Genomic DNA, 12888 nt, shown 5'->3' with positions numbered 1-12888 from the left:
AGTGAGCCTGTACTTGAAATTGGATCGCCTCCGTCTTCTCCCAGAGATCACAGTGACTTTATACAACAGTAGCTCCTGCATTCAACAGGAATGCATGCGGTCTCATTCTCAATTCCTCTCTCCCCCAACAATTGGGTTGACTAAAAAAAAACCTTAATCCCTGAGCATATTCACATAGTTCAATAACCTTAGTTGTGCTGCAAGTCTCATGGAATAGTTTCAATAGGGCAATGCATTTTCAACCCCCTAGTACATCTAGCCTGTGCTACTCAGTCCAGTTCATTTAGCTTTCATTCTTAGAATTCAGAGAAAGATCCCTCCAGTTCCTCCTTGGTCTGGGAAAAGCTTTGAATGGTACTCTGACCAATGCATTCTAAGCTCCTTTTTTCTTTTCCTTTCCTTTCCTTTCCTTTCCTTTCCCTTCCTTTCCCTTTCCTTCCCTTCCTTTCATTTCCATTCCTTTCCTTTCTTTCCTTTCCCTCCCTTCCCTTTGTTGTGTCCGGGCAGATGACGTCAGGGAGTTTCCCCTGACAGCCGGCATCTGCACTAGCAACAGCCAGGTCGCGTCTGATTGGCTAAGACGCGACCTGGCTGAGAGCGGGGAAACTCTGGCTTGGGGATTGGCTGGGTCGTCTGACAGCTTCGTATAAATAGCTGTCAGACGATCCTTGCATCGATTCTCTCCTGTATTTGACTGTGACTAGTTTTGTTCAATAAAGTTGGTTGGATTCTCCTCACGACTCCGCTCGTTTCGTTCGTATCTAACACTGGCGACGAGGATGGGATCCAGCCGCTAACCCACCGAAAACCATCTTGCCGCTATTGCACCGGCGACCCGTTCCTGGCCGGCTTAGCTCGTTCCTGAGGAGACCATGTCGGCAATGCCAACTTTCGTGCCGTTTGGCTGCGACGGCGAGACGTGGGAAGCGTTCATGGAGCGCTTCGAGTGCTACCTCATAGCCAACGGCCGTCGCGACGCTCCAGACGACGAGAAGTGCAGCTTCTTCTTGAGCTGCTGCGGCACGCCAATGTTTAGCGCCGCTCGCTCATTAGCCGCCCCACAGCCAGTCCATTCTCTGGACTGGGCGACATTAACTGAACGTCTTCAGCGCCACTACGCCCCCACTCCATCCTGGGTGGCGAGGCACTACGCTTTCCGGCGCTGTGTACAGAAGCCGGAGGAGTCGGTGAGCCAGTTCCTCCAGGCGCTTCGCACCGCGGCGATGAGGTGCGAGTTTGCCGACCTCGATCGCAACCTGACGGAACAGTTCGTCAGCGGCGTAAAAGACCTGCGCCTTCGCCGGCGGCTCCTGTCACAGGCAGACATCACGCTGACTGGGGCCATCGAGCAGGCAAGGGCGGCTGAACTCTCCGACGAGTCAATGGCGGAGATGTTCAACCTGCCGCCCCCGCCAGGCCGCACCTGCCTGGTGGACGAACTAGTTCCCTTGCCTAATGACTATCCTGAAGAGGGAACGGTGGCGCGCATTGGCCAGTCCGCCAGAAGACGCGTTCCTCAGCGAGCCCGGGAACCTGTGCCCGCTTGCCTTGGCTGTGGAGGCAACCACGACCGCTCGGGTTGCCCTTTTAAAACCGCAATTTGCCGCCGCTGCCTGAAGAAGGGACATTTGGCCCAGGTCTGCCGAGCGCAGCTTCCCTTGCCACAGCGAGCAGACGACGTCCCGACCACAGCCGCCGTTAAACAGCGACCTGGAGGCCGTGCTGGACGACAGCAGCAGCAGCAGCAGCAGCAGCAGCAGCAGCAGCAGCAGCAGCAGCAGCCTTCGCGCGGAGGCTGCTACGCCGTGGACGCAGACTTCCACGCCAACCCCGCAGAGTTGGCCTTCCACACGGGTGCAGGTGCGGAGCGCATCAAGGCGTCGCTCCTCATAGAGGGCTCCCCCTGCACCATGGAAGTGGACTCGGGGTCGTCCCGATCCCTTTTGTCGTGGACAGAGTTCTCCCGCCTCTGTCCAGGCATCTCAAAGACCCAGTTGGCCCCTCCAGACGCAACCCTACGGGACTACCAGGGGACTCAAATTCCTACCCTGGGTTGTCACCTGGTGCGGGTGGAATACGGGGACTATTCGGGGTGCCTTCCTCTACTAGTTGTAGAAAAGCCTTTACCGGCCCTCCTGGGCCTTGACTGGTTCCCGGCACTCGGCCTATCAGTGCACGGGATTAGGCAAGTGGTGGCCACGCCTCCCGACGTGGCCGACGTCCTTGCCAGATTTTCTGATGTGTTTGATGGGCAGCTGGGGGCGTATAAGGGCACGCCCATCTCCTTGAACCTAGATCCCCAGGTTGCCCCCATTAGGCTGAAGGCCCGTAGGGTGCCTTTCGCTTTGAGGGCAAAGGTTGATGCGGAGCTCGACAAGCTCGTCGCGCAGGGAGTCTTGGAGCCGGTGGATCACTCCAAGTGGGAGACCCCTTTGGTCATCCCAGTTAAGGCGGATGGGTCCATTCGCCTCTGCGCCGACTTCAAATCCACCATCAACCTTGCCCTCCAAGCGAACCCCTATCCAGTTCCGGTAGTGCAGCACTTGCTCCACTCTTTGGGGCAAGGCTGCATCTTTGCGAAGCTGGATATGGCGCAGGCCTACCAGCAGCTCCCGGTGGATGACGAGGCGGCGGCTGCGCAGACCATCGTCACCCACCGTGGAGCTTTCCGTTGCCGCCGCTTGCAATTCGGCGTTTCCGTAGCCCCGGGGATCTTCCAGAGCCTCATGGAGCGGCTGCTCCATGGGCTCCCTGGCGTGGTTCCGTATTTCGATGACGTCCTGATCGCCGCTAGTAGCCGATCGGGCCTCATCGAAGTACTGGTGAAGGTCCTCGAGCGTTTCAGGGGCTCGGGCTTAAAATTAAAGCGCAGCAAATGTTCATTTGCTGTGCCCCGGGTTGATTTCCTGGGCTTCACGATTGACGCCCAAGGAATTCACCCCACCCCTTCAAAGGTTGCAGCCATCAGGAACGCCCCCACGCCTGCCTCCAAGACGGAGCTGCAGGCGTTCCTTGGCTTGCTTAACTTCTACGCGCCTTTCTTACCGCATAAGGCGTCACTAGCCGAGCCGCTGCATCGGTTGCTCGACCGATCGGCAGCCTGGCGCTGGGGCAGCCGCGAAGCGCATGCGTTCGCGGCTGTCAAAGACTTGCTGACGTCAGAGGCAGTCCTCGTTCAGTATTCGGACAAGCTGCCTTTGACTCTTGCTTGTGACGCCTCGCCCGTGGGTTTGGGGGCGGTCCTGAGCCATGTGCTGCCCAACGGCTCGGAGGCCCCCATAGCCTTTTATTCCCGGACACTGACTTCTGCGGAACGCAATTACAGCCAGATCGACAAGGAGGCTCTGGCTGCAGTGTCAGGGATTAAAAGGTTCCACGACTACCTCTATGGTCGGCACTTTACTTTGTTCACCGACCATAAGCCACTCCTTGGGCTTTTGGCAGGTAACAAGCCGACCCCTCCCATCCTGTCACCACGCATGACCAGGTGGACAGAGTTCCTAGCTGCATACAGCTATACTCTGCTCTACCGCCCGGGCAAGCATTTGGGGCACGCTGATGCCCTCAGCCGCTGCCCCTTGCCCGTTGCTGACCCCCCGACAGTGCCTTGCCTGTCGGTCTTGGCCATAGCAGATTTGGATCTGCCACTCTCTTCCGGAGAGGTGGCCTCAAAGTCTAGGGCTGACCCTGACCTGTCCCAGGTCATCCTTTGGGTCCAAAGGGGCTGGCCTGAGGGTCCGGTGCCAGAGCACCTTCGTCCCTTCAGGGCCAGGCAGTTGGAGCTGTCACTTCACAGCGGGTGCCTCCTGTGGGGTGACAGGGTGGTCATTCCACCCAGCCTGCGCCATCGGGTGCTATCTCGCCTTCATGAGGGCCACCCGGGCATAGTGCGCATGAAATGCCTGGCGCGCAGCTATGTCTGGTGGCCTCGCATTGATGACGAGATAGCCGCCTGGGTGGCCGGCTGCTCCTCCTGCCAACATTCCCGACCGGCGCCACCGGCTGCCTGTCCTAGGGAATGGGAATTGCCTCGTGGTCCTTGGTCCCGTCTCCACGTGGATTTCGCGGGCCCCTTCAGAGGCCAGGTCTTCATGGTGGTGGTGGATGCATATTCGCGCTGGGTGGAGCTCATCCTCATGAGGTCCACCACAGCCGAGGCCACGATCAGAGAACTGACTAGGCTTTTCGCCACCCATGGCGTGCCGGACGTCATTGTCTCTGATAACGGGCCTCAATTTGCATCCACCGCGTTCCAGCTGTTCCTGGCCTCTCAGGGCATCCGCCATGCCCCAGTCGCCCCATACCATCCGGCTAGCAATGGCCGGGCGGAAAGGGCGGTCCGCTCGGCCAAGGAGGCGTTGGGCAGGATGGATGGGGCTGACTGGCCTTCAAGGGTGGCTGCTTACCTCTTGGTACAGCATGCCACTCCTTGCCCCCTGACCGGGAAGTCTCCAGCTGAGCTGCTGATGGGCCGGCGCCTGCGGACCACCTTGGATAGGTTGCACCCACTCTATTCAAGCGAACAGCCTGGCAACCTGGGGCCCCCTTCCCGCGCGTTCCTCCTGGGCGATGATGTTTGGGCTCAGGCATTCTCAGGGGCAGTTAGGTGGGTGCCTGCCACCGTCACCGCCATAACCGGCCCCTGTTCTTACAGGGTCCAGCTACATGATGGGACCGAATGGCGGCGGCACCTGGATCAACTGAGGCGCCGCCTGCCCAGCACCAGCGACAACACCCCCGCAAGGGTATCTAACACCCTTCCCTTCCCTTCATTTCTTTTCTTTCCCTTCCCTTCCCTTCCCTTTCCTATCCTATCCTATCCTATCCTATCCATCAGAGAGAGTGGAACTTATGTAGCCTACCCTGTACTTCCTCATGCATGTGAACAGCAACCATGTAGAGAAATGCACTGTGCGAACAAATCAAGTTTCTGTGTTTGTATTATGACACTCCTGCACTTGGTTCCCTGAAGGTAAGCAATTTATTCTTATGTCCCAGGCAGTTACATCATTGGAAAAAAAAACCTACTGTAAACCTTCTTAAAGTGGTAGTACTTTTTCTCCCCCCCCCCCACTTTCTTAGACTTTAATTCTTAGGTGCTGCTTCTTCTGTTAATGGAATAGCCATTTTTGTTTGGGTTCTCTATTGATTTAATTTGTGCCCATGAATTTCAAACTCTGTTTGAACACTGCAGCAGAATAAAAGGATTTTTTTTTAAAAAAATAAAACATTTTAAAAATAAACAAAAAAATTATGGAATACATTATGAAAGTATGCATTTCAGATGTCAGCATTTTTCTTTGTTTTAACTCAATGTTTTGGAACACATTTTGGAGTACATCAAAGTCAGCAGAGATTTGATTTCCTCCGAGAGGAATGGTGCTCACAGAGCATGGCACAAACTATTCCTGAATGCATGCCACTTTTCTTTGCAAGAGGGGGATTCTCCCTGGATGTGTGGCCAGCGTGTGAAGATTTTAGGAAAATTGCAAATATGTATTTTTTTTTATACCTAAGATGGGTTCATACCATGCATGAACTATGGTTTGTCTCACCATATTGATTAAATCATAATTTGCTGGGATTGTGTAACATGGAAAACTAAAAACACACACCTACCGCAGCAGTCGGCCCATGCAAACTAGCAGGAGAAACTATAAATTTGAATTTTCTCTCCCTGGCGTCACTTCATTGTCTCCCACTCAGCAATTGTCCACAGCCATTTCCTCACTAGTGATTTACAGCAACCTGACAGCACCACCAAACACTTGCTAAAGTGGCATTAAGTCTGTCCTTATCTGTTATGCTGGCACATCAGTGGTCATTCTACACAAATGAGTGTAGAAGATGCTGTAAAGCACATAGTGGGGAAATAACCCAAGAAGCTGTAGGGCAGTGGTCCTCAACCTGTGGGTCGGGACCCCTTTGGGGGTCGGACGACCCTTTCACAGGGGTCGCCTAAGACCATGGGAAAACACATATTTTCGATGGTCTTAGGAACCGAGGCATTTTATGGTTGGTGGTCACCACAACACGAGGAACTGTATTAAAGGGTTGCGGCATTGGAAAGGTTGAGAACCACTGCAGTAGGGGAAAACCTGGATATTTCATAACCCTAGCACAGTGCCTATTAAGTACAGGGGCCCACGGTTTCTTTGCACGGGGAAAGACGATATTAATTTGCTAGGAAATTTTACATGCACTATGTATATTCTGTCATCTCAGAATGGCGACGAAATAGCACATTTGGCATGGCCCATCTCTGCTGCCAAAGAGCCAGCAGAGCTTTCTGCTTTGCTTTGTGCTTAATGTAAAGGCTTACATTAATGTTCTTTTATTTCTTCTCTGGAAAATGGGCACCGGGCATTATCTTATTCATTCCAAGGGCTCAATGAAAAGATTCCATTGAAAACGTGCTACTACCTTAGTGGGTAGACCCTCATTTTTATTCACGATCAATCTCCTTGAATCCTTTCATAAGAACTGGGCATGTTTCCCACTCAGCCTAATAAAACCCCTGTGCTTAATTAATTGTGATAGCCACCCACTTAGTCATGTTTAAACTTTAGTTATGTTTGCTTTTTTTCTCCTTTATTTTGGCAGTTGGCTTTAAAAAACTCTCTGCGGTATTTCCCGCCTAACTTGCATGGAATCCTGGCACCAGAATTTGCTAAAGAATTGAAGCGCCATGGGCATATCTACATGTACAGGTTCTGTCCCCAGATTGAAATGAGGTAAGGATTAAAAATTTGCCAAAAGATTGGGAACTCCAGGTTGACATCGAAATTCCTTACTCAGTAGCTTGGGCATCGTGGGCATCTGTGTGTGTGGGAAATGCCCACAATGCAAATCAAGTGACGACATCCTGTTTCAAATGATGTCATTGGAGCTTGTAGTGGATGCCAACCAATCTCACATAAAGCAGAGCCATCATTTTTTTTAACTGCCATTTTTTGAATTCATACAGCACCCTAAGCCCGTGATGGCAAACCTATGGTGCACGTGCCACAGGTGACACGCGGAGCCATTTGTTAGGGAACACGAGGCGTTGCCCTATCAGCTCCAGCACACATGTGTGCGCTGGCTAGCTGACTTTGGCTTTCTTTTGAGGCCGTTTTTCACTCTCCGGAAGCTTCCTTGAAGACATTAGAACTACCACCGACTTCCGCTCCTTCCGTCAAAAACTAAAGACTCACCTGTTTCGACTAGCCAGCTTGGCCCATCCATAGTTTTACCTCACCTCCTGCCAGATATTTTTAGTTGGGTTAATTTTAACTTTTTTGGGTATTTTTTAGGGGTTATTTTTAATATGGTTTTAATTGCTTTACTTTAAGATACAGTCTTTTAACCTCCTCATTTAATTTAAGGATTTGTGTATTTATATTTATTCCTATGTATTTGTGTTTTAATTTGACTGTACACCGCCCCGAGTCCCTTTCGGGAGAGGGGGCGGTCTAGAAATCTAAATAAAAGTAAAGTAAAAAGTAAATGAAAAACCAGCCCTATGGGCAAACCGGAAATTCAGGAATGGACTTCCAGTTTGCTCGTAGGGCCATTTTTTGCCCTCTGGAGCCTTCAGGAGGCTTCCCTAAAGGCTCCGGAGGGAAAAAACCGGCCCTACAGACAAACTGGAAGTTACTATTCCTGAACTTCCGGGTTCCCAAAGGTTCCTCTTTCGCTCTCCGGAGGCTTCAGGGAAGCTCCTGAAGCCTCTGGAGGGCCTCGGGGAGGGCCGGGGGGGGCTGTTTTCACCCTCCTCAGGCTCATAGAAAGCTTTTGGAGCCTGGGGAGGGTGAAAAAACAGTGCCAAAAGCAGGGGGGTCGCGCATATAGCATTATGCGTGTGGCACGCCCACGCATGATCCCCCTGCGCTCCCCCCGCTTTTGGCACAGGAGCCAAAAAAGGTTAGCCATCACTGCTCTAAGCCATCAAATATTATTTAAAAAACTAAAATGGCTGTGTTCTGATCTAAGTCAAAAACAATAAAACTTAGCACCAGTATATCTATAGAAAGTTAGCAAAAGTTTGTAAGTGTGGCTGCTTCAAAGCCCACCTGTAAACTGAGCTAGCAGAAAGTCACTTTATGATTAACCAGTAAGATAAGGTAAAACAAGGCCGATAAATAAACAAGTTGATTTATTGGTCAATGTATGCAGCTGCTGAACATCTGGGCACTTTTAACTGGATTCAAGCATTATAAGAAAGTGTAATGTAATTACTTTGTTTCTGGTGGCATAAACTATGACAGGACAATATACAAAGGCTGTTAATTGTGGATTAGAAAACAAATCATGGTAAAAACAAAACAAAACCTGAAAATGTGAATTCAACCTTTGACTTGGTTTAGAGCCAATATTAACAGCTTTGTAACAGGGTGGAAAACAGTAGACCTTTGTCTCTAGCATCTTCATAGCACTTGTGTTTGAAATCATTGGGGACTGTTACTCATCAGCATGTACAGTAAATTAATGCACTTCTTCTCTGTGGCCAACTTCTTATGGGAAGTACAGCATATAACAAATGTGTTTTACAAGAAGTAAGATATGCAGAAAACGAAGTGTCAAGACTTGACTTGTTCCTGACCATCAAAATACCAAGCCAGAGACTCCCAAGTGCCTTATTAGATTCCAATGAAGCCTATACAAGAACAAATTCCAGAGCTGTATTTCTCTGACAGCCCATAAGCTTTTCTAACATCAAGCCTTTTTCAAAACACCATCCATAAAAAAATAACTATAATGTAAAAAGATAATAGCACCTGTGTCATGACATCATCTTGTAAATAATATAATTATGTTGTGATGTCTGGTGCAAATTTGTAATATGTTCCATGTGATGATAAATTTATATACATTGTTAGTGAACTATAAAACACTCCATGCCATTTTAAGCTTAGTTTAAGCATGTTTAGGACTATTCAAGGTTGACTCAGCCTTCCATCCTTCCAAGGTGGGAAAAATGAGGACCCAGTTTGTTGGGGGCAATATGCTGACTCTGTAAACGGTTTAGAGAAGGTTGTAAAGCACTACAAAGTGGTGTATAAATCTAAGTGCTATTGCTATTATCTGGGTTGAAAAATGTAGACAGCCGACAGATAGTAGCAAAGAATTAGTTGTATGTGTCTCTTATCTGCCATCTAGTGGTCATCATCCATAGTGCATTCCTAAACCTATCGAACAAACCCAGGATGCAGATCTAGACATGGCCTCAGACTGTAGATTGGCATTGTGTGAGGTTTTGATTAAGCTGTGAGTTAGGCTGAGAGGACCAAGTTCAAATCGTCTCTTAGCTGTGGAACCTTGGGCCAATCTCTCTTTCTCAGCCCACCCACTTCACAGGATTGCAAAGAGGAGAGGAGAGGAGAGTAGAGGAAAAAGTGCTGCAGCCAAATGCTGTGGCATTTATCTCAAATATCTTTGATCATTAGATGCAAAATTCATTTGTCCTCATTAACAGATCTCATTTACTTCATTTAATTTTTTTTTGGCAGCTGTGTTCTGCCAGTTGTAAAAGTGCAGATTATTTTGAACTTACTTTGAATTGACTGTAATGCACTACACAGATCCTGCATTGACTCTAGGCTGAAAAAAATGTTCTGAGCTGTGGTTTTGAAAATCTGGTAAAAGGCGATTACATTCTCAAGTGTAGTGTTCCATTTGGAAGCATTTTTTTGTTAACAATTGCTCAAGATCTGTTTGTTCCAATTGGAATTTATATTTGGATTCTCAAATGAACAGCTCAAATTCTACCCATATTCCAAATATGCGTAGCAGTTTAAAAAATGAATGCCCAAGGGCACGAAGCTCATATTTTGGAAGCATGCAACTGAGCTGACACAGATTTTCTGAATTCAGATTCTAAATAAATAAGATCAAGTAACAAAGTCAGAATAAGCAATATATTTTCTTCATTTAGTGCGGAATCCTTCCAAAACAGACATAGAACAAGAGAAACGGGGGGGGGGACCCTTCTTCTTTTTCTTGTGCCATATTCATCATCGGACGTTGGCGATCATGTTGGCAATCCTATTGTTGTCAGCAGCTGCATGAAAAAGATCTGCTGAGTTTTGTCCAAATCAGTTCCTTAAGTTTTGAAGCCATGATGTTTTTCTTCTGCCTGGAACTTGTTTGCCTTCAGTCTTTCCCTAGAGCAGTGGTTCTCAACCTTTCCAATGCTGCGACCCTTTAATACAGTTCCTCGTGTTGTGGTGACCCCCAACCATAAAATGTCTTGGTTCCTAAGACCATCAAAAATATGTGTTTTCCGATGGTCTTAGGCGACCCCTGTGAAAGGGTCGTTCGACCCCCAAAGGGGTCCCGACCCACAGGTTGAGAACCACTGCTCTAGAGGATTAAGTGAAAAAAACCCACTGTGATATTCATTTCTTTTGCAGTTGGATGTATTTGCTAACCAAACTGTTTGTGAATGGCACTATGTCTATTTCTATTCTAATATTGATAATTATTTCTTATTTCTATATGTGCATATATATGTGTCAGACTCAAGGCTGTGCAGCAGTTCAGAATTAATTTGGAAAACATGGTTGGATTCACTCAGGAATATAAATAGAACACTTGCCTACAAATCTTTAAATAAGAACTATCTGACGTATCCAAAGGGTACTATGTAGAAAGAAACCCTTAATACACCAATATCTTTTTTGGAAGTTGGGGGGGGGGGGCTAATCTAAATTGAGTTCAGATAGTCTTATTCATAGGGTGCCCTGCATCCTAACTGACTTTATCTTTCCATTAATTGTTTTCTATTGTGGAAATCCTTCTCTTCTTCTCCCCAACATTGAAGCATGTGATCACCTTTTCTGTTCAGGACTCAAGCCATGTGGTCCTGTCCACCATTAAAACCATCTTTCCAAGCAGCCTCCATGTCTCCAGTGTCTTTTTCCCCACTTGGAGCCGAACCTAGAAGGACATTTCTTTCATCACTATATTGGCTTTTTCCATTAATTTATCCATCAGATCAAGCATTCGATGGTAAAAACAGCTAGAGAATAATTAATTCATCTCTGCCTTTATCTGTTTTAATTTCAGATCTTATCCCATTCAGGAATATCCTTGCAAAACCAAGCAAGCTGCTGCAATAATGCACATGATTATGAATAACCTTGATCCTGCAGTAGCACAGGTAATGAATATTTGATGAAAATAATGGTCTAGGGAAGATATCCCCTTGCATGTTCATGAGAATGTACTGCCTTTTATGAGGTAAATTTCAGTTTCCCTTTTAATTTAGAGACAGGGATTAGGAACATCTATTACATTAAGTGGTGGTTGTTTTAACAATAATTTGTTGAATAAACCTACGATTAGCTAGGTTGGAAAAACTCTGTAAAGTTATAGTACGGGGGTGGGATTCAGCCAGTTCAGATCGGTTTGGGTGACCAGCAGATCTAATGATCAGCTGGGGAGCGGAACAGTTTGCTCAGATGAACAGGCCCGCCCACCCCTCCCATGCGCAGCAGAGAGGATTGCCGTGCCTCAGCTGTGTTACTCCCCAGAAGTAACGCGGAAGGTAAGTTTTGTTAAAACATGCGCACGTGATCACCGAACCGGTTGTTAAACCGGCAGGATCCCACCACTGGTTATCCAGCTCTCATTGTTCATACATATAGAATCACCATCCTATTTTCTTTCAGGCAAGCGTTATTATCAAAGTTCAGAAAGAAATTGTAAACTAGGGGGTTATTCTGTTTCTTAGCTTTGTATTATTGCAATTGTTTTTATCCCAAAGACGCTTTTTAAAAGGCAACTGGATTTTCTTTAACTTTTTGTGCCTATATATTATAAAATACCTTTTATCTTGCGTGCATCATTTATATGCATTTTTCCACATCTTCCATGCATTCTAGATATTCCTTTTCATACATATTTCTTTGGCTCCTAGTGACATAATTGTTTTCACTCTGTTTTAATTAACATCCACATCGACTTTCCTTATGTTCACTTTCAATTGATTTTGTTTGGAAATTAAATTCTTACTTTATTTCGTACAAAACTGTACTTTCTTTTCCTGCAGTTGTTTTTCATTTCTTTATTTTTCTTCCATGTGCTTTTCTACCAGACTTATTCTTGGCATTACCAAATCATCTGTCCCATATTCATAGCCTCTAATCATCCTTGCCTCTTGGTCTCTGATTCTTTGATTCAGTCTTTCATTAATACAAATAAATACTGTTTTTGATTTTTATTCATTCTTCTGCATATATGAATATGAATAGATGTATAGATTAATCATATATTCCAAACAAGTCTTTTTCTAAGCAGATATTCCCTAGTCATCCTTCTAATTAATTACTTGGTCTCTAAATGGTCCCATCTCATTTCCATCTTTTCATTCATGTTGTCTAATAGAATTCATTTTCCTCGGACTGCATTCATTCATAGCAATTAAAAAGGAGGAAAAATGATTATGCATAAAAAGAAATGGTATATCGTGCGGGCAATCATTTTTATTACATTTTTATGGTAAGATATTAAGGATACTAAACAGCTGTCTTCGAGATGAAGATCTTGTTCTGGAGGCAGGCATAAGAGAACTTAATATCATTGTATAGGAATTGTTTTGAAATCTTGTATGGATTTAAAATGTACCTTTTTCAGTTTCCCCAGGAACTTGTAACATATGGAGGAAATGGACAAGTGTTCAGCAACTGGGCGCAGGTATGATACTGTACTGTAGATATATTTTCAGTGATAAATGATTAAAAATGATTCTCATTCTGTTTAAGCAAAGTTTGAAGAGCAGCTGACCATAAAATAAGATCTTTTCTAACTTTTACTTATTTTATGCAGGAGGAGAAAAAGTGAGAACGAATCTGCTTGTTCCCATTGATACCATCTTATCATTCTTTTTGTTCCAATAGAAGAGAA

General features: G+C 46.6%; 2 protein-coding genes across 2 annotated transcripts in view; one reads left to right on the top strand and one right to left on the bottom strand.

Annotated features, from left to right (window-relative positions):
- Positions 1-12888, bottom strand: part of LOC309381830 (netrin-4-like) — a 141133-nt gene that overhangs the window by 74973 nt on the left and 53272 nt on the right. The window lies entirely within an intron of this gene.
- Positions 1-12888, top strand: part of UROC1 (urocanate hydratase 1) — a 63351-nt gene that overhangs the window by 3359 nt on the left and 47104 nt on the right. The window contains exons 2-4 of the mRNA XM_081946077.1: positions 6604-6734; positions 11050-11143; positions 12619-12678. Coding sequence (XP_081802203.1) covers positions 6604-6734; positions 11050-11143; positions 12619-12678 — 285 coding nt within the window. The remainder of the gene's footprint in view (positions 1-6603; positions 6735-11049; positions 11144-12618; positions 12679-12888) is intronic.

Source organism: Natrix helvetica (assembly GCF_964273705.1).
Source record: "Natrix helvetica genome assembly, chromosome: 1".
NCBI classification, from domain to species: domain Eukaryota; kingdom Metazoa; phylum Chordata; class Lepidosauria; order Squamata; family Natricidae; genus Natrix; species Natrix helvetica.
Note: the sequence above shows the minus strand (reverse complement) of the source record. Positions and strands in the feature narration are given on the sequence as shown.